The sequence below is a fragment of the Pelecanus crispus genome, chromosome 10 (genome assembly GCF_030463565.1).
Source record: "Pelecanus crispus isolate bPelCri1 chromosome 10, bPelCri1.pri, whole genome shotgun sequence".
NCBI lineage: Eukaryota > Metazoa > Chordata > Aves > Pelecaniformes > Pelecanidae > Pelecanus > Pelecanus crispus.
Genome location: NC_134652.1, coordinates 42,259,536 through 42,280,946, shown reverse-complemented (window position 1 = coordinate 42,280,946; position 21,411 = coordinate 42,259,536). Strand labels below are relative to the sequence as shown.

General features: G+C 44.8%; 1 protein-coding gene across 1 annotated transcript in view; it reads left to right on the top strand.

The window, feature by feature from the left end:
- IPMK (inositol polyphosphate multikinase) overlaps positions 1-3,407 on the top strand; it is a 42,951-nt gene extending 39,544 nt beyond the window's left edge. The window contains 1 exon segment of the mRNA XM_075717556.1: positions 204-3,407. Within this exon segment, the coding sequence (XP_075573671.1) occupies positions 204-838 (635 nt within the window). The 3' untranslated portion in view covers positions 839-3,407.
- Positions 3,408-21,411: the final 18,004 nt, after the last annotated feature.

Sequence of the window (21,411 nt, the reverse complement as noted above, 5' to 3'; positions counted from 1 at the left end):
CCGGCCTTATACAGGTGTGGTGACTGAAGGTATCAGAGTTCCTCGGTTCACTTCTGATTTAGTTAAGAATTGCCTGAAAGGAGCCTATGTGAGTGCTGTCTGTTTCTTCAAATCAAGAACTATTCGCATCCTGAAAAAAATGAAAAATGTTTGATTTCTTTTCAGAGGTGAAAATAATCCCCAAATGTGTCTATTTCTTGCAGGCATCTCCAAGTTTTTCCACAATGGGTACTGCTTGAGAAAAGATGCAATAGCTGCCAGCATTCAGAAGATTGAAAAAATTTTGGAGTGGTTTGAGGGCCAGAAGCAACTCAACTTTTATGCAAGCTCGTTGCTGTTTGTTTACGAAGGTTCGTGTCAGGCAACAACCGTGCGGTTGAGCGATGTCACCTTGGCAGAGAAGAGAGGAATGCCCAAAGGACTGTTATCAGGTGGAGACATACTGGAGTATAATAATAATATTCATGTCATAAATTCTACAGAGAACGGAAAAATTGAGGCCTCTGTAAGTAAAGGCTTGTCCAAATTTTATGCACTTCACAAAAAGGCATACTCCAAGAGGCACCACAGTCAACTCTCACTAAAAGTTGAAAACTTGGAGCAAGACAACGTGTGGAAAAGCAGCACGTGCATTACACAGGAGCACCTGAACGGAAACGTTATACCCCAACTGGAAAAAGTTTTCTGTCACATGCCAGCAGAGATCAAGGAAAGCGCAAACGTAGAAGTCCGCATGATAGATTTTGCTCATGTGTTTCCTAGCAACACAAAGGATGAGGGCTACATTTATGGTCTGAAGAATTTAATCACAGTACTTCAAAATATTTTGGATAACTAAATTCTTTGCTATGGTTTTTACTGGGGGCCAATGATAAAGAAGAGCAACAACATGAAGAATTTCTGCACTTGTAATGCTGTATAACTGGGTTTGTATTGTTCTATATTTTATTTGTCTTTGTACTTTTGGTAGAAGGGTTTAACTTTTTATAATCTCACTCAGGAAAATAATTGATAGCTAATTAGGGAGTGTGAAAGGATGAAGATACTTGAGACTAAGCAGGATAGGTAAATTAGTAGGATGAAACGTGTATGGTTGGCTTAAATCCAAGGAGTACCGTTTGTACGATAAGCAAGGGTTACGTTAGTTCCCATAACGACTTTAACGTAGACAACATTTGCCCACTTAGCCTTGCCGCTGAGCCGTATCGTATCTCCATTAACAGGTTTTTAGGAAATGGACTGAAAGTTATGAAGTGCAGGATTGATGTCCTCAGCACTGCCCTCTTGTGTTTACTGTATTGAAATAACTGGAGTTAACCCTACTTGGAGAGAAATCCTGGTTGGAGTCAGTAGTCTAACCTGGAAGCCAGTGTATCAAAAAGTGCTTTTCGATGTCTCGGGGCGATATTGCTGTTATTTCAACACTGGTGTGGGCGCTTCCCCTCTTGGTGGTTGTCCGTGGCCGCCGTCCACCACAGACAAGCTACGACATAATTTGTGTTGAGGTGCTAAGAAAATGCTGGAGTAAAATGCCGTAACAGGCTTAAACTGCACAACTGTTAGAGAAACTGTTTGTTCCTAAGGAAGAGTAAAGGAATGCAAACGCAAGATGGTCCAGGAACTAATTTGGTTTAGGAGATTAAGTCAATCTGTTAATGAAGTGTCTGATGTTGTGACTAAGGGAAATGCCTCGCTCCTTTGTTCCGATGGCCCTTCTCCAAAAACATTGCTTTTAAAAGCAAACTAATTGAATGGGGAAACAAAGCATTTTGAGTAAGCATACAGAGATTTCCTCTAGCCGTTTGCCGCTTGTATTTTTGCAACAAGCGTTGCACATTTCCACGGCTGGGGAGCACCAACTGGAAACGACGAGCAATACAGGGGAAGGACCCTTTCCTGTGAAGATCCAGCTCGGTCCTGGAGCAACCAGACCAGACGTACCTCCAGTTGTCGCAGTGGAGTTGTGGCTCTCTTACCCTGGGCTAACGCCGCCTCTTGTTTGGGTTTTGGTTTGGTTTTTTTTTTTTTTTTTTTCTTTTTAATGACACACAGGCAAGCTGTGTAATTCGAAAGTTGTCCCGCTTCCTTCTTTTTCACAGGAAAAATTAAAGCCTTCATATGGCATATCTGAGATCAGGATGATGTGTCCAAGGCGTTTTTGGTGTGTCGCTCCTGTACGCGGTGTCTGTGGCTCTCCTACCATGCATGTATAGTCAGCTATACAAAAAGTCGGGACGGGTGAGTCTCGCCATCCGTAGAGCAAGGTTTTAATGCTTTAAGCAAGCCCCAGAAGTGAAACTTCCTAGAACGGATTTGGTCATTGGGAACGTACATCTTTTACACGTGGACTTAATGTGACACCGTGGCCTTGCTGCTCTCTGTATGATGTTCTGCACTATGCACTCATTTGTGTACGCGTCTTTGCAAGTTCTCGATTTGCCATGTGTTTTCTATATCAGAAAGAGATAAATACTTTTTCAAGCAAATACGCTGTTTTAAATAAAGTTGAAATTTTAGCTCTTTGAGAACCTGGGTTAATTGGAAGAAACAGGGTATTATGTGTAGGACTGCTTCAACTTTAGAGCTAATATTGGCCAATACATTCAAGAATGAAACCAATCTGTTAGTAACATAATGTTTTTGAAGCATGGGAAAAGACGCTTGCAGGAGGGGCAGTATCATTTTGCTGAAAATTTTATGCAAATTATGGTAAAGGCTGAGGGGAAAATATCAGGAAGAGAAAGTTTGGTTTTTTTTTTTCTACCTGGTATTTCCACTGCATCATGTAGTTAATATATTCCCAACTCTCTGTGAACTAATTTAAGCCATATTCTAGCAAGAGTTTGTGGTTTTGTTAGCCGTGACGCTGGTTTCTCTGTTACGATTTTGTTGTTCTACCCCGTAAATAGGCAACACTAGGGTAGTCTAGGCTGGTAGGGGCCTTGTATGATAAACTCACAATGTTTTATAGAAAATACCATGGGGGGGGAACATTTATACATCTGAATTTTTGTCCTCTGTAATTCATCTCTTCTGGATTTTAATCCATTTTGTGTCGGAGAAATCAGACATCTGCCTCAAGTTAGTTATTGGAAAACGATCTGTATGCTCTTAGTATAAGCGCATTCTCCTGTCTCTGCTTTAAGATATACGTCTTCAGTGTGTGAATGCTCTTTAAGTATTGATTGTTGTGTTGACTATGGCAGTGTTTGTAATGCACCTGGAATATTGTTAAACTGTCAGAATATTTTGAATAAAAAAAAAATAAAATAATTTTATCATGGTTTTTTACCGGTAGTTATTATGGATGTATTTCTGTTAATTTAAAATGTAGCTTGAGAGGTAACAGTATTTTTAATTGGAAGTTGTGTAAAGCAAGCTTGCTGTAGAGGTGTTTTGGCATAGTACCAGCTGGGAATTTAAGCCTGCAAAGGCGTTACCTTCACGTTGTCCTTGGACACTTTAGATTTGGCGTTCGTAGCATCTTGTGTCTGATCAGATTGTTTTCAGTTATAGTTGGAGACGTGATGACGGAAATCACTGAACAGACGACAGAACTAATTAGAAAATGAGGAGGGAGACAGCGGTCACTAACGCGGGCGTTGCCATCCATCTCCCTCCCTCCCAGCGATGCCTCTCCTGTTCTCTGTACGAAGCGTACAGGACGGGTGACAGTGACGTGGAAATCTTTACGGAAACGGTAACAAGGCTCCTAGGTATTTCTGTCCCGTAAAACTGACAGCAGGTCCCTTCCCCGGACTGGTGTGGTAGATCTGAGGGCTGTTGTCGTTGGGGAAACCCGTCGGGTTTGATTCTGAGCAATAAGAGTTTGATTTAGCGGAATCGATTGCCAAAAGGGAGGATTCGTGGAAGCATTGTCGTTCATGTACCCTCTGAGAATATACTTTTCTGAAGACTTTCTACCTAGGGGATTGTGAGAATTGCGTATAGCCTTACCTAATGAGAGCTTGAATTGTATAAAGTTTTATAAAAAAGCATTTACATATATGGTATTTTTGGATATGGGTGGAATTTGTTGCATAAATTACATTGGAAATTATTATACCGTTATGAGATGTCTAAAGTATTTTAATCAAATCATTTTATGAACTAAACCAGAGACTTTACGTACAGTTGCGATTCACATGAAACTTGTACCGTTTTCCATTTTTTTTTTTCTGTAGTAATGCATAGTCAAGACCATTCTTGTCCATAACCCTACAGTTTCATGGAGAACTTTTAAAGTACTCAGTAGATTAGGAAATCACTAATTCCCTTTAGTTTGATTAACAGAGCACATACATTCTTAAAATACTTCAGCGCCCATGATATTTTAAGTAACGTTAGTGTATTATACATCTGGAGCCCCAGTAAAACTTCCTCACCTGCAGAGAGCTCCTGCTGATCTGAGTCTGGATTACGCAGCTTTTAAAACGGGCATTTTTGCGAAGGGGAGGCATCGCCTGTGCTGGCCCTGGCAGGGCGGGGGTGTTTACAGCCTGAACTTAAAATCATTTATTTTCTCACTTCATGCTGTGAAGTACCATCAAGTTATAGGAAGACAGTGGAAGGATAGAGACTCACATCCATATCTGCTGTTTAAAGTTATGATTAGTTGTTCATCCTCCCTCCTAATTATTTTTTTTCCCCCTCCAAGTAAGATTTCCTCCTGAGTGCCTTCAGCCCTTGCCACTGGTAACCTTCTGCAGCATCACTGTGGAATGCTTTAAAATGAAATTTTTATTTGCTAAAAAACTTAACGCCCCGTAACTGCTCTTAAAGTGCAGGTATTGAAAAACACCATCAAAATGCCTCAAATACTGTGGGAAATCCTATTTCCTTTTTGCACTCTTCTCCCTGCAAGAGTAGGAGTGGAACGTTAGCGGAGAGCATGCTTCGGTGGGAGACCGGATTGTAGGTTTTACGAAACATCTTTATCTGTGTTTTGAAGAGGACGTTTGGGGGGCAAGGTGAGTGACAGCCGAGCTGCCTGAAGTTTTCTTACTGCAGTTAGTATTGAGGTTTGGGTTTAAGAAGGTAGCATAGCGGGAAGCGGTGGAAGTTCATCAGGAGCCCCGAGCAGGACGTCTGGTCAGTTCTGCAGTGCCGGTGATGGATAGAGAGGATACCTATGGCTACAGGTAAGACCCAAAGACTGCAAGTCATCGGGTGTCTTGCAGGGAGAACACGCCACGCGTATTCGAGTTCCAGCAGACCATTGTAGGAAGTTCCCTGTGAAGCACGTTCCTCTCCATAGCCACGGGCCGAACGCTGCCCATTTTCCACGTTCACGGCGCTCTGTAAATGAAAGCTGCAGAGCAGGCTGTCATCCAAGGGACAAACGTAACTGTTAGAGCTGCGTTTGAAAGGGGAAATATGGGAAAAGCTAAGGATTCTACAGCAGAAACCACACTTCAAGAAGTTACTTTTACTGTCGTCTTGTTTAGGGGAGATGGGCCCCGTGTATTTGGAGTTTAATTTGTTACATGATACTCAACAGCAAATAGCCAGAACAAAGGTGCTTTACAACCACCTTAGTCTGAATCGTGTGCATTGGTTCAAAGAGGTTTTTTTTTCAAAATAAGTGACCTATGAAGTAACTTCCAAATATGATGTGTGTTGCACCTGACTATAAATGAAACCAGAGTGCACAAAGGCACTTTAATACTCTGGGAACTGTACTGGAAGATAATTGAAAGCATGTGAAATTGCACCTGATGTTGTGTGTTGTTAATTGTTTTGAAAATCTTAAAAGATCTACATTAATTATGCTTGGTGGATGAATGTATCTAGTCTAGTCTGGTCTCAGTTTCTTCAAGTGTCTAAAGCCGTCGCTCAATCTCTTTTAATTTGTATGTGTTTGTAATTTCATTTGCTATTTTTTTGCCATTATTGGACTGTAGGGGGTATTGTTAATATTACATGTGTTTATTTTATAGAACATTGTACTATGCTATCTACCAACTTTTGTAACTTAATTATAAGTGATATTTAGGGTAATTCTAATAGCTGTATATTTGGCAAATTATTAAAATTTTCTGCAAGTGACTTGCAAGTATAATTGGTTTCTTTTTAAAACAGGGAGATTGTTGAGAAAAAGTTTTCTTGACTGTACCTGCACTGATTAATCCCTCTTTCTTTCTCCTCTTTCCTGTGCGCTCTATAATGGGCGTTTACCTTGGATTTACCAGTTTTGCTTTACCACCATATTTTTGTCATGGCATCCATTGCTATTGTTTGTTGGGAATACCTGCCTCAGTATGCAAGAGTCACCTCCACAAAAATGGGGAAAAAAAAAAAAAAAAAAAATCCAAATCCACACACACAAAAAAAAACCCAAAAGAGATCCTGTTTTTTGAACAGAAGTCCATGCTTTGCTGTGTTGTATGTGAATTGTTGGTCAGCGCTGTATTCCTTTTCCATAGCAGTCCACCAGTCTTTTTCCTAAAACCTTCTTCCCTGCTAGGAAGCGCTTCTCTGAATGGAAAGAGGATTGGAAAAGACAAAGCCATCCCCCTAATTGAGACACAGGGAAAAAAAAAAAAAAAAAAAAAAAGGCGGGGGGGTGTCATAAATTTGGGACAGTTCAGGCCTTGATGAGCAACTGGGAGACAGCTATTTTACTCCAGAAGAATCAAACCTCAAGGTTACCTTTAATGTTTGATTGAAAGCTGTGAAAATCACAGCTTAAGGGTGTTAAAGCTGACCTGATTTTTCTCCTTGTCCTTTCAGAAGAGGGTGAGTGGTTAAGCAGTAAAAGGAAGGCAGAGATGAAAATGTGGAAAAGCTACACTTTTCCTCTGTGCCTGTGGGTTGTAAAGCAGGATCCTGTGAGCTGTCCTCAAAGAGCTGCGGATGAAAGGATTGATTGCCTACGTTGAGGTAGGCAACAGAGTTACTGCTTTGCAGATGCGAAAACGAAATTAAATGAATCAACTGATGGGCATCATGGTTGTAATTATATTGGAACAGTTGGTGCCAATTAATAGCAGTTTCCAGCTAAGGGATACTTGTGGACAATGCCTGCAGTTATTTTGCAATACAGAGCGTAGCAGTCTTATTTTACACCATACCTTCGCGTAAATGAATTAAGCTGTTTATGCGGGACGTCTGTATCTAAACTTTCCATAATCCTTTAAACTCATCCCGGAAAACACTTACCAGGTCCACGAGAGGCTGCGTATGTTGTTGGTTACGAGTCCTTTTGCATCTACGATCGGGCCCCTCATTCTGAAAGCCTGCAGGAACAGCCTTCCAGTTTCACTCTAAATCTGTTTTGGTGTTTGGGGGTTTTTTATTTGCTTGGGTTTTTTTTTTAAATGTGTTGTCTCGCTTGTATACCAAAAGCTTTCTAAATGTGTTCAGTAGTCCTAGCGTTGTCCTGTGGGTCCGCGCAGCCTTCCTTCCCGTGCTCCAGAACTGAAGAAATTATTAAAAACGGGGTGAGGCTACAGCTGTGGCAAGAAGCTTAGTTTTGTTGAGGATCTTGTTTTTATTGGGTTTTAAATTTTAAAAATCCGAATGGTGGCTATGCATTGAAGAATCCTCTAAAGAAAACCCTATTTCCTTGTTGTTTTTGAGTGAAGGAGGAACCGCGCTCCTCCGTTGCCTGCTCAAATCACTTGGCAGTGGGGTATCGCCCAGTTGGGGGTCACCCCCTGTCTCTGCTGTCTCCTTCCTTGTGCCCACGTGAGGGTTTGAACGGCTGCACAGTGAAATGTGTCGGGGAGCTGACGGGGCTGAAAACCGACTCGGACAAAGAAAATTGCATGTGGGGAGGTGCGGAAGGGAGCTGGGGAACTGTACAGAGCCCCCCCGCACGGACATCGCATCCAGGACGGATGTGGAGTTCAGGCTGTTTGGATACAGCCCTGGGTGAGGACGGAACCTACTGCTCTTGTGTCATAAAGACCTGCTCGCCAGTCTTTGCTAGCACAGCTATCGTGTTTATTTTCCCCTGCTGCTCTGTTGCACAAAGCGCGACTAACAGCTGATGGATGCTGAACGTTCCGGTCCCGCTCTCGCCTTGCCCTGGGCGAGCTGTTCCTGCGCCCTCTCCAGCTCAGCCGAGGCTTTCTGCAGCGAGTGGGTTTCACCGGAAACCCATCGGACACATAAATTACTAATTTTCTGCTGTCCTGACTTCCTCGATTTGGCTCGTCTGGGGGGAGACAAGTGCCTCTTCTGGGCGCAGTGGAAGCAGTGAAAGATCGTGGCTGCGGAAGGGGAATGGGATTGCTAGAGAGCCGTTAAGACTTGCCTTTGATATCAGCCATTTCTCTTCATCTCCTGTTGCCACTCTGCTATCTTTGCGTGTACTTTCTGTGCTTCTTGCCATCCCCAAATGCAGACTTCCACTAAATGTAGCTTATTTTAGTTTGTGGATTAGGTCATCACAAGATTTGATGATAAATGTAATCTAGAATAGAAACTGTAAAATGCCTGCAGTCAGTACATGTTTTCCTCTGGTCATCTCTACATTTACTTTGACCCTTAGCAAAGCAAATAAACCTACCTATGTATTATGCAGCGCATCCGTAGGGCAACCTGCAGCTTGCTGCGCTGTACGTCCCCACCGCTGACGGTACAGAATCGGCGTCAGCACACGCTTTGGTTGATGAAGCGTAAGGAGAAATTGAGTGCAGCCCCTTTTCCCACAGCTATATAAGCTTTGCAATGTGGCTAGCAATAAAAACTTGATTTTGTTAGCAAATTCAGTGGATATAAATTGGGCAAGCAGATGGGAAGCTATCAAATAGATACTGTGCCAAAGTACCAATTTTGCAAAATTACTTTTTAAAAGAAAAGCCAGAAACAAACCAGGAAGGAAGAAAATGACGAAGAAAATACAGACTTCTCAGACTTTGGTCAACACAAACCACTTGTTCTCAAATACTGTGGGTCTGCAAGTGGAGTAGCATCTCCTCTAGGATGTATCGGCATCCTTTTCGCACACAAAAAGCCATCCCTATGGCCTCGGGCTTCTCCAATACCTGTTCGTGTAAGCTTGTGGATAGGAGAGGTAATTCTGGAAAAACATCCTGTTCGGTGGCAATCAAAAACCATTGGGAATTTGTATTGGATCTCTATTCGATCCAAGCAGAAAACAGTGCTATGCTACTATGTAAGTCCACCAAAGCCATGGTCCTCCGATAGCTTGAATATTCTGTGTGGTTTTCAAAATACTGATGGTAAGCGGAGCTGGATGGACCCTCATGCAGAATCACACGGCCTTTTGTTAGGTCCCACCCTGTTTTAAAGTCGCTGTGGTCTCCCATAGCGAGGGGCGATGCCTCTCTCGGGACCCGGCTCAGGTCACCCAGGGCATGTGTCCTCTCCAGCTCCGGTGGTCAGAGCATCTTCCTCCTTTCTCCTCTGCCTATGCCAGGAGACACCGAGCTCAGGGACTACCCTATCCTCTTTCCAGGTTTTATTCCAAGTTCTTTACTGGGTTTTTTTTTTTTTTCTGCTAAAATTTATCTGGGGAAAAATTAAAAAGCAGTATTTGTAACCTGCAAAGTGCCATGTGATGCTCTGGACTGCAGGCAGCTGGGTTGGTTATCAAAGCCCTCTTCCAGCAGTACGCTGCTCTCCTTGGCACGTAGCAAAAGTCCAGAATAACCCATTAAACTACAGTTGTTGCCACAGGCTTAAGTAATCATTATCAATACTCTGTTGCGCAACCTTCTTCGTAAAGAAAAATAATGTTCTTCTGAATAGACAGCGTGGCCTCAGCCTGCTTGCTTTCTTCTCTCTTAAATCTGATTTTTACTAAACTTGAGTATTAAACCCATAGTTTTAAAATCAACTGAGACGTATCATAATTGCTTTTATCAGTTTTTGTGGTCTGTATGAGGAAAAATGGAAGCAATAAAATGGAAAAAAAGCAATCCAGGCATCAAAGCAACAGTTACCATCTGTCTGGGTCAACAGATGTATTTTTATGCGGTTGTAATTATCATTGCAAATTAGAAAAATGTACTGCATTACAAAGTGACTCGAGAGCTGGGCAGGTTGCACAAGCGCTTCTCTTTGCTTTGTGTTGTTAAACAAATTAAACCAAAATCATGAGCCACACGCGTTCTTTTTGTTAAATGACGGTTATCTTTAAAGCTAATCAAAATGCATGTAACTGGATTTTTCGGTCTAATTAAAGCCCAGCAGCTCACACAGGTTTGTGGGAGGTGCTTCTGAAACTACCTGAAGGTTTTCAGCAGCCTGGATTGAGCTCTCTGAAATCTTGGGCCCGACATAAGTAATTTTAGTACTAATGGCAGTTCCCCAAGTTTGACCCACGTTTAGCGTTTGCTTACTCACCGCTGAGAGTAATATAACTGCGAAGCCTTTTTTTGTGTTAGACCTTTGTGCAGCTACTGAAGGAGGGGTATCCTTGGGGAACGTAAGACATGCTCCTTTCTAGGGCTGGCAACTTTTTGTTCAGTTGCCTTTTTCAAATTGATTGTACAGAGGGGAAGACGATTGCGAGAAAGGGAGAGAGTGGAAGAAGACAGCAAAGTCTCCAGTGCTACGCTTCCCCTGCATCCCTCCTGTAGTCGGGGCTTTTACAGCCTTCAGCCCACTGACTGTAACCACACGTTGGCGTTTAATCAGCTTGAATTGATTTCTTCCCCTGCCTGGCAGTTTTTGGGTCCGTTTCCAATACTGGTACCCCAATATCTGGAGCAAGGAGGCTCCAGGTCTCTCTGCTGCCACAGTGGTGCCTCGGAGGGGCTGACAACCAGCCAGGCTCTGTCACGGCTCACCTCTGACATCTGCTTGCGGCAGGGCTGCAAGCAGTAGTATTTTAACAATATTAAAACTCCGTCCAGAGAAGCAAAACGATGAATCACTTAGATCTGTAAAAGCCGGTGTGCCTCTAGGAAAATAGCGAAGACGCAGAAGTCCTGAGTACGCCCTTGATTTACGCTTCTTTATTGACCCTTTTTCATTTTCAAAGCTTCCATCTCAGCTGGTGCTTGCCAATAAGAGAGTAACTGCACTGTGGGTCGGAGCAGTCAGCAGGGCAGCCGGTGTGGGAAGTCTAAGAAGTGAATCAGGAGGTCTTTATAATGCAAAACTTCTTTTGTCAGCAGGAAAGGAAGGTGCCACTTTTAGTCCTCAATTATGTTAGCTTTGTCTAAATGAAAGTAGCTCCCAGGGTACAGAAATCAAGACAGAATGGACAATCAATTAAAGAAGAACGGGGTGGGGAGAACCAAGCAGAAGAGGAGGAGCACATTTGCAGAGAACTGGGAGTTTTCCCTTAAAGAAAAGTGCATTGAAATAAAATGAGTTTAACAAAAATAAGGGTTTGCTGCTTGTGAAGCATACCAGCGTAATGGGCTAGCAATAGAAATAATTGATTTAGTCACACTAAAACAGAGCCTGGGAATTGCAGAAGGGCTCCCTTAACCTCGTCTATGTTACCCTTAAATCCCAGTGACGGCTCTCCCCACGGGGGCCGCTGTGCATATGCCACGTGACTTTTGGTAAAGTGGAAAACTGAGTTCAGTTTTTGCCTTTTAAGTGGCTCTATGATTTGGTACAGAAAACTCGAGCTGTTGCATTTCGGTTGGTGTTACTGCACGAAGAATGTTTGGGTCTGCTTTTCTCAGGGATGCCAGCAGGAGCTTTCCTCTTGGGGTATGTTTGGAAAAGACCCTTTTGCTCCTCTGATCGAATTCAGTGCCATTTCCAGTTGCACGCTGCACCCAACTACAGAGTACTGCCAAGTATCCTGAGAGTTTGGAGGCTGATACAGTCGTCTGCAGCATCCTCCGAAACCAGCTGCTGCTCCGGGGGATGCTCGGTGCTGATTTGGGATGTGCCCCTTGTACCCAGCAGGGACGGTGGCATTTGGCATTAGGCCACACTTCTGATTTATTCTCTGTCTGCCTCCTTCCTCCCATTAGGACTTTTCAGGGGGAAGATCGGGGGAAATGAGCCTTTGGGTTTCCCCCGTGGGGACCCTGGGGCTCGTGTGACCAGGGTGGGGGCGAACAGGGGAGGCCAGTTCATGGGACTGCTGCGCTCTGTGCTGGCAGCCCGGCGCGGGTCCCCATCGCTGGTTTTGGTGGTACCTGCACCAGTGTCTCTGTCTGTGGCCCGCAGCTCGGCTGCGCATGCACTTTTCTGGTTTCTCAGAGCTGAAGTCTTTTTAGTTACGTTTCTTCAGTGCCTCAAGATGAGTATCCTGTTTGTTTGTGGAAAGAGTCCTGAGCTCTGGTCCAATTTCGGCACCATGCCCCTCAACTCGTCTGGTTCCAGAGTTTCTAGTGACCCTCCTGAGACGCTTTCATTGCTTCAGGTTTTTTTTTTTCTCTTTCCCTGCCTTTCGTTTAAGCAGGAGATAAACCCACCACCGACAGACAGTGTTTAATTCCACCATTGGCACATTTTTTTCCAAAACACGTAACGGTAATTCTGGCATGTATCCATGATCCAGAAACCACTCTACACATTAATGGGATTATTTCGCAAGACGCAGAGAAGTAACAGAGCTCTAATATCAGTGGAGTTGTGGTAAATAGAATCATAGAATCATAGAATCATAGAATCATTTAGTCTTAGGACTAATTATTAATTACTGATAATAAGCAGGAACACTTTCCCAAGGGAAGCCATGGCACATGCACCACCATCTATATTAAACATAACAAATATCCCATGCAGCTTTCTTACACATGGAGAATGCTTGGGGTTTTTTGGCAGATAGCATCTTTTGCATTTTCCCTGGCTGCAGATCTCTCTCACAGTGGGGAGGCCCTGGAGCCTCCCAGGTCCCCTTGCACTTCCTGGCACTGCTGCGGCTCTGCTCCTACTGAGGATGCGAATATCTCACCAGCACAGGAAGATAAACCCTGGGATGGTTCTGGATGAATACCTGCAAAACTCACGGCAGAGATGGCTGCTCCCCATGGGGCTTTTAGCTTTTGACCTGCAATTCTTTCAATTAAAAATAATTTTAAGGCATTTTTTTCATCATCAAAGGCTGATCAGATTTGATTTTTGTTCCACACCAGGATCATGTATTGGTGATGATTGCTTTTTGTTATTTTTTTTTTTTTACTCAGATGCAGACAGCATGAGCTGCACTCTGCATACTTCAGGAGCCTTTGGAAAATGCTGTGTATTTGTGTTGCAGCTGTGTGATGTCTTTAGCTGCCAAGTGAGACATCCCAAAATCAGTGTTCCGGTTACCTGGGAAGGGAGAGACAACACCTTGCGACAACTGGGTTAAAGTGGAGATGTAGCTAAATAAGGATAAAATTTTGGACTGTCAATTGTGAGAGTATTTTGTGGAGGCGCAGAGCTCCTGTGTTGCTGGACATGCTCTGTGTCTTGCGCCAGAGGCAGGTCAGGATGAGGGCGGGATGTGGGGGAGCTGTTGAAAACATCCCTGAATTTCTCTCCCCTCCTTGGAGATCTACAACTATTTTCTTTCGTGGTAGCAGCTGAGATACTGCCGACAGTAAAGAGAGCTGCTCTGCCCCAATAAAATGCTAGAGACAGTGCATTAAACCCGACCAAGACAGGTTTACTACTGTGTATCTCTTGGCTTTATAAATGAGTATTAGAGAAACCATTCTACACATTAATGGGATTATTTCACAAGATGCAGAGAGGTAATAGAGCTCTTATATCAGTGGAGTTGTGGTAAATAGTCTTAGGCCTAATTATTAATTACTGATAATAAGCAGGAGCACTTTCCCAAGGGAAGCTGTTGCATATGCTTAGTGCCATGTGTTACTGACAAATATTGATGCGTTTTCTTAAAAAATATGGGGTTTAAGGACATCAGTCTATGATTCCCTCAGCTGCGTGGTTGTAATAGATACGTATTGTAAAATGAAAATCTGCGTGGGTTATGCTACCTTGCAAAATAACGTAAGTAACATAACTATAAAAGAGACCCTCTGGATGATAAAGGTGTGTATATGGGAAATACCACTTCCTCCAGGAGGAAAGGCTGCCAGCTTTGAATGAGAAATGGATGGGCATTGAATCCCAAACTCCTCCGTGCAGCCTCATGAGGTGTCAGGCAATGAGGGGACAACGGCGAGGGAGGGGGACACGGTTGGCAGCTGGGATATGTGAGAGATCCCAGTTTTTGCCTCTGGTTGAGCCTTTGTCCTCTCACCCCTTCGGTTAAAGCTCCTTAATCACAGTTTCCTCAACAAAATGGCCCTCGAAAGTAGGTTAGAGATGAGCTTATAACCAGCAGCCCTGCCAGGGTCAAGAGAGAGCGGGTGTTGAGCAAGAGGGCACCAGCTGCTCCCTGCGATGGTTGCTATTGCCCCGAGGACAGCGGCAATGAGCTTTGCCAGCAGCAGGCACGGCAGCCCAGCCATGCAGAGCGACTTCAACCAGAAACCTCGCTGGAGGGCCTGAGAACATCATGTTAACCTGCTGACTTATGGAAAAAAAGAAGGAAAATACTTTTTTGTTTTCCAAAATCCCTCTACTTATTTAGTAGTGTAAAAGTCAGTGGAAGTCGAAATAACAGGAGTGATTATTTTCTTTCTTGACAGAAGCCTGGGCTGGGTTACAGCCGCTTTTGGAAGCAGCTTTGGAATAATTTTCCTTCTTGTTCTAGGACAGCTCATTTATGGAGTCGCTCTGGGTTTTACCCTCTGGCAGATGGTTTGCATTCAGTGTTAGGAACAGCGTATCTCACAAAATAATTGCTTTTGTAGCTCTTTGCATGTTCTCAGTTGAAGACGCTGCCCTAAAGCACTTCTGTAGAGCAGCATGGATGTTAGGGGCTCCGGCATGCAGCTCTTGCCCGGCCATCTTGTATGGGGGATTGCACCACCAAGGCTGCAAGAGAGCTCCTAAGAAAGGATGGAGATTGGAAAGACAGAGTGAGGTTTGGGGGGGGGGCTTTCTGCCTTTTTCCCCTTTACCAGAGACCCCGTCTCCATCACCCTCAATGGATGGGCTTGCAGGGAGCTTCCCACCCCTACCACCACTTGGAGAGAAGGCATTTTCCACCCCAAGGTACCTACAAGTGATTAATCACGGCAACAAGGTGCTGTACAGGCAGAGGTAAGGTGGCCAGAGGAGCCCATCCTCATCGCCTCTGGGCTGGGCAGAGTCTGAGCTTTGAGCCAGTTCACCTGCAGGTACATGGAGCTTAAAATGAAGCAGGTCAAGTTTTTTTAATCTCTTCAGATGAATCCTGACTCTGGATACACCACTTCCCGCTCCCACCACTAAGCAGGTGCCTGGAAGGTTTCCGTGGCTGGTCATCCCTAGCTCGTGTCTGCTCACGCGGGCACAAGGCTGCCGAAACACCTGATGGTGGAAGGAAAGCGGCTTGTATTTTAAAGAAAACCAAAAGGTTGTAAAAGGAAGAAAAATAGTAATGCAATTGCAGGCCTTCTGGCTGTTTCACAGTACTTAAGATCACTAAGAAAGGTGCAAAAGAAAACAACTATTTGTGGAAAAAATGAGACTGTTGAAAGTCATTCTGATGTTCTTTCCTTCTCTGATCCTCTCTCATTTTCCCTCCCACCACTCCTTCCTGGTTGCTCTCGAAATAGCCACAGCACCTATTTTTTATTAAATAGAGGAGAGGCAAAGACTCTCCAGAGCACTTTTCTGCGTCAGTGCCAGGACACATACAGCTCCCGATGACAGGAGAGCCTGCTCCCACTCTGTGTGCACAGATGCACCGATGTCGGGAATTATTCTGGAAGCAGCTGAATAACCTGTTAGGCAATAACAGGTTCATTGAGCATGCAGTGCCGGCTGCTCTCCCAGCTAGGATGGGGAGGCAGCTCCTTTTGGGTCGAGTGAATTGTGTTAGGGTGATTCAGTTGATTTTGGCAGAAATATTTGGCTGCAGCTGCTTCAGGCCCAGCTGCAAATGGCTCATCCAGCAAGCAGCAGCAACCCCCCCCCCTCCTTTAAAAGCCCCAGAGCCCTCAACCAGGCAGGTGTTGCAGTTTGGCTCCTTAGTGTTTATTTGTCTATTGGGAAGAGGTTGCTGGAAGCCTGTGGAAAATACAAAGTTTGCTCCTCTCTTTGCTTTGGTCCTGTACACTGGTTTACAGGGGGGCTGAGCATGCCCTGCGGCTGCTCAGTCATCCGCTCTGACCAAGCCCTACGTAGGGGACGTGTCGCAGTGGAGTGTCCAGGTTTATTGGGAAAGCAGCTCCTGATGCACAAAATGCGATGCTGAAAGAAGAAAAGTGCCCTGGTACGAATGTGCGCTGTCTGGCAGAAGCGAGATCTTCCCACAGCCTGCCCGTCTCTCCTTCACGCTCCAGCTGCCGCATCAAAATCTCCCTTGTTTTTGCTGGGAAACAGCAAAACACAAAAGAAAAGCTCTAAAGCAAAATATTTCCTTTTCCATTTCACGTTATTTATTTTTTGTCTTGTGACAAATTTTCTGTTGGCTTTCCTGATGGAGTTGGAACCATCAGGGTGATTAATGCTCACAAGGTGTTTTTTATTTTATTTAAGCATTTAGCGTGGGGATTTCTCTTTAAAACCCACCCAGAGGAAGTCTGGGGGGATTGGGTAGTGCACAGGTGAAAAGCTGATGGGGGTCTTCCCTCGCAAAATGTATCTCCTTGCTTCTTGTAGGAGGGAGTTTGAAGGAGCCAGTGTTGGCATTGAGGATTGAATACATGAATAAAGTGAGTAAGGGATTAGTAAAGCTGGGAAAAACTTCTGCTTCCTGGTGAAAAGTTGAGGGAGCTATTTACAGCTCTGCTGGTGCTTGCAGCAGGGTTTCCAAGCTGGCTCCAGCAACAGAAACTCTGGAGGGAGCTGTAAGCACAGTGTTTCAGCACAGCTTTGGGTTGTTTTTTTTTTTTTTTTTCCCCTCCTCCTTGCCAAAACTGAGCTTTAAAGAGGTGGTGCGTTGGGCATTTGAAAGTGGATATATTTTTGAGTGATACGACAAGGAATCAGTTTACTTACCCCTGGTTCTATAAGCTGCAAATGTAGTTGCTGAAGTCTTTGCAAGCAATATTCACCTGTGCCTTTGGTCAAATTTAAGTGGCTTTCCTCAGTGTGCGAGGCTAGCTCTGCTTTCTGTGCTGGATATCAACTTTCTCTGGAATAGAGAAACAAAAGGGTAGATAAAACAAAATATAGACGGCAGGTGTGGATTTTTTTTTTTTTTTTTTTTTTTTGTAAAGGATTTTCATGGCTACTACTGTTTCTGCGATGGTGATTACAGAAGGGGAGGAGTAAACTTAAGACACAAAACCCTGAGAGGCATGTGTGTTTAAGAACAAAACTGGGAAAGGCAGCACTTAGCTGTGCCATGTTTATAAACTACCGGGAGGACTTTGGTGGTCGTTGTTATTGGCAGATGACTGCTGAGAAGCTATACAACCTCAAAAATGTGGGGTGAGAAACATTAAAAGAAGCCTTGTCAGAGGCTGACCTGGAGTTTGTGTGGTGTTTCTCTCCTGTGGAAGTTGTCCCCGGCCCTGCCGTCTCGTCCTGCTCTCTGCTGCTACTTCAGGTACGGTGTGAGGGGAGCCTGACCGGCAGCTCCTAATTTGGGTTATTTTGGGGACGGCTGTTTCTTCCAAGGTAGCCTGCCCGCTCAGGAAGACTCTTCTTTCCTCATGATCGAGGGAATAATTCAGGCTGTTGGTCACGCTTGAGCCTGTGTGAGGAGCTGGACTGGGGAGCCCCGATTCAGACCAGAAACGCCTCACGGCGTGAAGGCGTTTCTGTGAAGAAATGCGCTATGTTTTCTGGTGAAGTAGTGCTCGTTTTCACCATAGACCTCTCAGTAAAAACTGTGAGCGTTTTCTTTGAAGGAAAACAGGCGTTTGAGGAAGGTTTTTGCAGCGGGAGAACCGGCCAAGCCCAGGGCCCCTCCCGCCCCGGCTGAACCACCTGCTTGCGGCTCTTTAGTGCTGTATTTACCACTAAAACAAATGCAGATTTGGGTTTTGGGGGGTTTTGTTTGGTGTTTGTTGGGTTTGTGTTTTTTTTTTTTTTTTTTTAAACCACGGCCCAGCGGTCGGGCCCTCGGTCCCGCCGTGAGATGGCGGCCTCCCGCCGTGAGATGGCGGCCTCCCGCCGTGAGATGGCGGCCTCCCGCCGTGAGATGGCGGCCTCCCGCCCCATCCTCACAGAGCAGCCCGGCGCCCCGGGCTGGGGCTGACGGTGAGCGGGCCCTGCCTGCAAGGTCCGGCCCTGAGGGGCTTCCCGCTTGAGAAGGGAGCCGGGTGCTCGGCGGCCATGCGGCATTCCCGGTCGGTGTGGGCAAAGCTCACGCTGCTGGTAAGCCATACTGTAGTATTTTAAAACCACTTGCCGCCTGTGAGGTGTGTGTGTGTGTGAGGATAATGACCTGGGAGGACACAGTGGTGGTGCCTGAGGTACACCTGAGCCGAGCGGCAGCGCGGGTGGTGAGGCTTTCCTCAGGGCGCTTCTCCATGGGCGCTGAGGTAAATTTGATGCTCGCCAGCGCTCGGGCCCATGTCTTCACTGCAGCCTTCGAGGCCGGCGCAGGGGGAGTTCATTTTCCCCCGGGCTGAGGGGAGCTGTGGCCTGAGCTGGAGGATGACAGGGAATGGCTGGCTGCAGTCAGCAGGGTGACACATGCAGGGGTTTCGGGGGCAAACCACCCTCTGGATCTGGAGGGATTACACTCAGGAGCAGCAGCAGGGGTAATTTGCTGTATTAAATAGTATATTGCATGCTGCGTGCACAGGTCGATTTGGCCTATGTGGCAGAAAACTGGTCCTCAATTGGAAATGGAGGGGAGGGGAACATGCACCGTTAAATATGTAACCTTTGGGATATCTGATGCCCTTAGGTTTGCAAAAGCTGAGGATGTCCCTGGTCGTCCTGGAACCCCCACACAAGAAATTATCCTGAGGCCTGCATGTCAGGTGAGCACCGGCTGCTGCTGGAAGGTGGCTTTGGCTCTGCTGTAATTTGGGCGGTGAGCTGTTGTGTACCTGCGCTCCTGATGCCGCCTCCTGCTTCCCCTGTGGGTCCTCAGCACAGGCTCCCTTTGAGAAGAAGCCGCCTCTCCCCATGTTTTCAGTCAGATCGAGTCGAGCCAATGCTATTTGGCACATGTCCAGCGGTGGCATGTGCCACACAATTTAAAAAAAAAAAAAAAGAAAAAAAGGTCCTAGGCAGCAGTCTGCTCTACATCTATGATGTGTAGTAATGTAAAAGCTATAGGAGGAGTAATGAGGTCTCCTGTGAGTCTCTGTGGACCAAGCGATACACATGCTCAGAGAAAAAAAACTTAAAAAAAACCCAACCAACCCCTTGTCCAAAAATTTGATGGAACAGGACTTGTTGGGGTGTGGGGGAACCAAGTCTGACCCACCTTCATTCCAAAGCAAAGAGGTTTTCAAGGCTTTACCCAGTTGCTTTGGGGGATGGCACACTTGATGGCGGGAGCAAGACAGCTCTAGTTTGGTGTTTGTAAGTTACTCATCGTTGCCCCACTGGAGAGCAAGCAGGAGCAGGGTAACAGCAAGGCTAGTGAGGATGCTGGTGAATGAATGCCACTCTGCAAAAATAAACTTTGTGTCAGGATGTAAATTTTTTTTTTACATGCAAGAGTTGCTTTTTTGTGTGTGTGGGAGGGGGTGTTGCTTTGTTTGCTGTTATGAAAGTTATGAAGCAATGTCAGGTGAGGCAATGTCTTGCAGAAGATTTCCAAATATTAGGGGGTACTGCAACTCCTTTGTAGTGCATGACTATGAAATGATTTTTCAGGTACAGACCAAGATGGGAAAAGAAAAGCCGTGATCCCGTGTTCTTAAAAATCTTAAGTCCTAAAATTTTATTTTAGGGTTGTCTCAGATCTAGTTTTGAGCTCTCTGGATTAGAAAGAAATAGGTGCTTCTGCAGTGTATCAGTTGAATGGTAACAAACAGTGGTGTAGCACTAGATGTCAGTAGTGCTTCACCAGTCTGTGTGTCAGACCTTACAGGCTTTATTTGCTGCTAGCTTTTGGCACATGGATGCCCTCTCCTTACTCTGTATTTTCCAGAATAAACACATACAAATATGCTGTCCTTCAAAAATACATTTTCTCTTACTTTGCTGTCCTTGGTGAATAACCGTCTTAGGTCACCAACTTCTGAAAATGATGTGTTTCCTGACATTTCAGTAGATCATGCATAGGCTTTTTTTGTTCTTAGTGGTCAATCTATAAAAGTTGCATCTGGCTTGTAACTTGGCAAATACCACTCTTGTTGCGGTTGCTCATTAAAATTTGGGTGTGAAAGTTTCAAAAGCGGTTCAAACACTACCGAAGAACTTTTTTTTTGTAAAAAGATACCCTAGATCTAAAAGCTCTGGTTTAGCTGTGTGCCTTTAGTAAACTTCAACTAGACCGCTATTGGCCAGATGCTTTAATGAAGTGTTCTTTATCACACTTCAGGAAAGCAGATGTAGAAAGGAGGTAGTGTAATTGGCTGAAGGGCTTGGATTTCTCTTCTTAAAATGCTATAAAGCAGAAGACACATTTTCATGGTGATCCTGTGCTGCTTCCTGGTTTGTAATACTTAATTAAAAAAATACTACAGCTAGTGTTGTGACAGAAGCCAGACAGTACAGCCACTTCTTACTTCTCCTTCCTAAGAAACATTTAATATGTTAACAGAAATTTGGTTTCAGAGATTTTATGTTATTGGAAGAGTTTCTGGAGATAGTGGTTATTTCTCAAGGGTACGCTGTTGTAAAAATTCAAATAGTTACGCTGTTTGGCTTCAGGATGCATTAAAAATGTATGTCTGTCTTACATTTACTCTTGTTTTCTTCCTTTGAAGTCACTGTAGCCTCTTAGGGCAGGTGCTGTCCTTGTGTGGTTAGATGCTGGGCAATGTATGGAGTTCAGATCTCAGCGGTGCCTCTTGGATGCAGCACTTCCACAGTCTGGGGAGAAGAGGTGTAAGCTTAGGGAATAAGGAAGCTGTGTATAGAGGGATTTTGCTAAGCTCATCAAGTATGCCAGAGGAATCTCAATCACAGAATGAAACTTTGAAAACTGCTAATTTTCCCAAGATGCCAAGAGCAGCGATCTTTCCGATAATCTCTGCTCCTCATGCATGCGTTGGATCTCATGAGATGGAAGGACGTTCCTCATTTCTCCTAATACAAGAGCTGGGAATGTAACATGAAATAGTGAGCTGGTAGGTTCAGGGCAAACAAAGTATGTCTTTCACACAAAGTTTGGTGAAATTGGAGAATATATTCCTACAGGGGATTGCAAACAGCAAAAGTTCAAGTGTGCTGAAAAGGGGAATAAAAATGGATGGCAACTCAGCTGAGAGCTGTTAATTAGAGCCAGACCAGGGACAAGGACTCCAGGTATTGCTGATCCATGGAATGGGGGACAGTGTGCGAAGGCCTTGGCACAGACTGTGTACGTGGATAACCAGGTGTATGGCTGATACGTGCGGG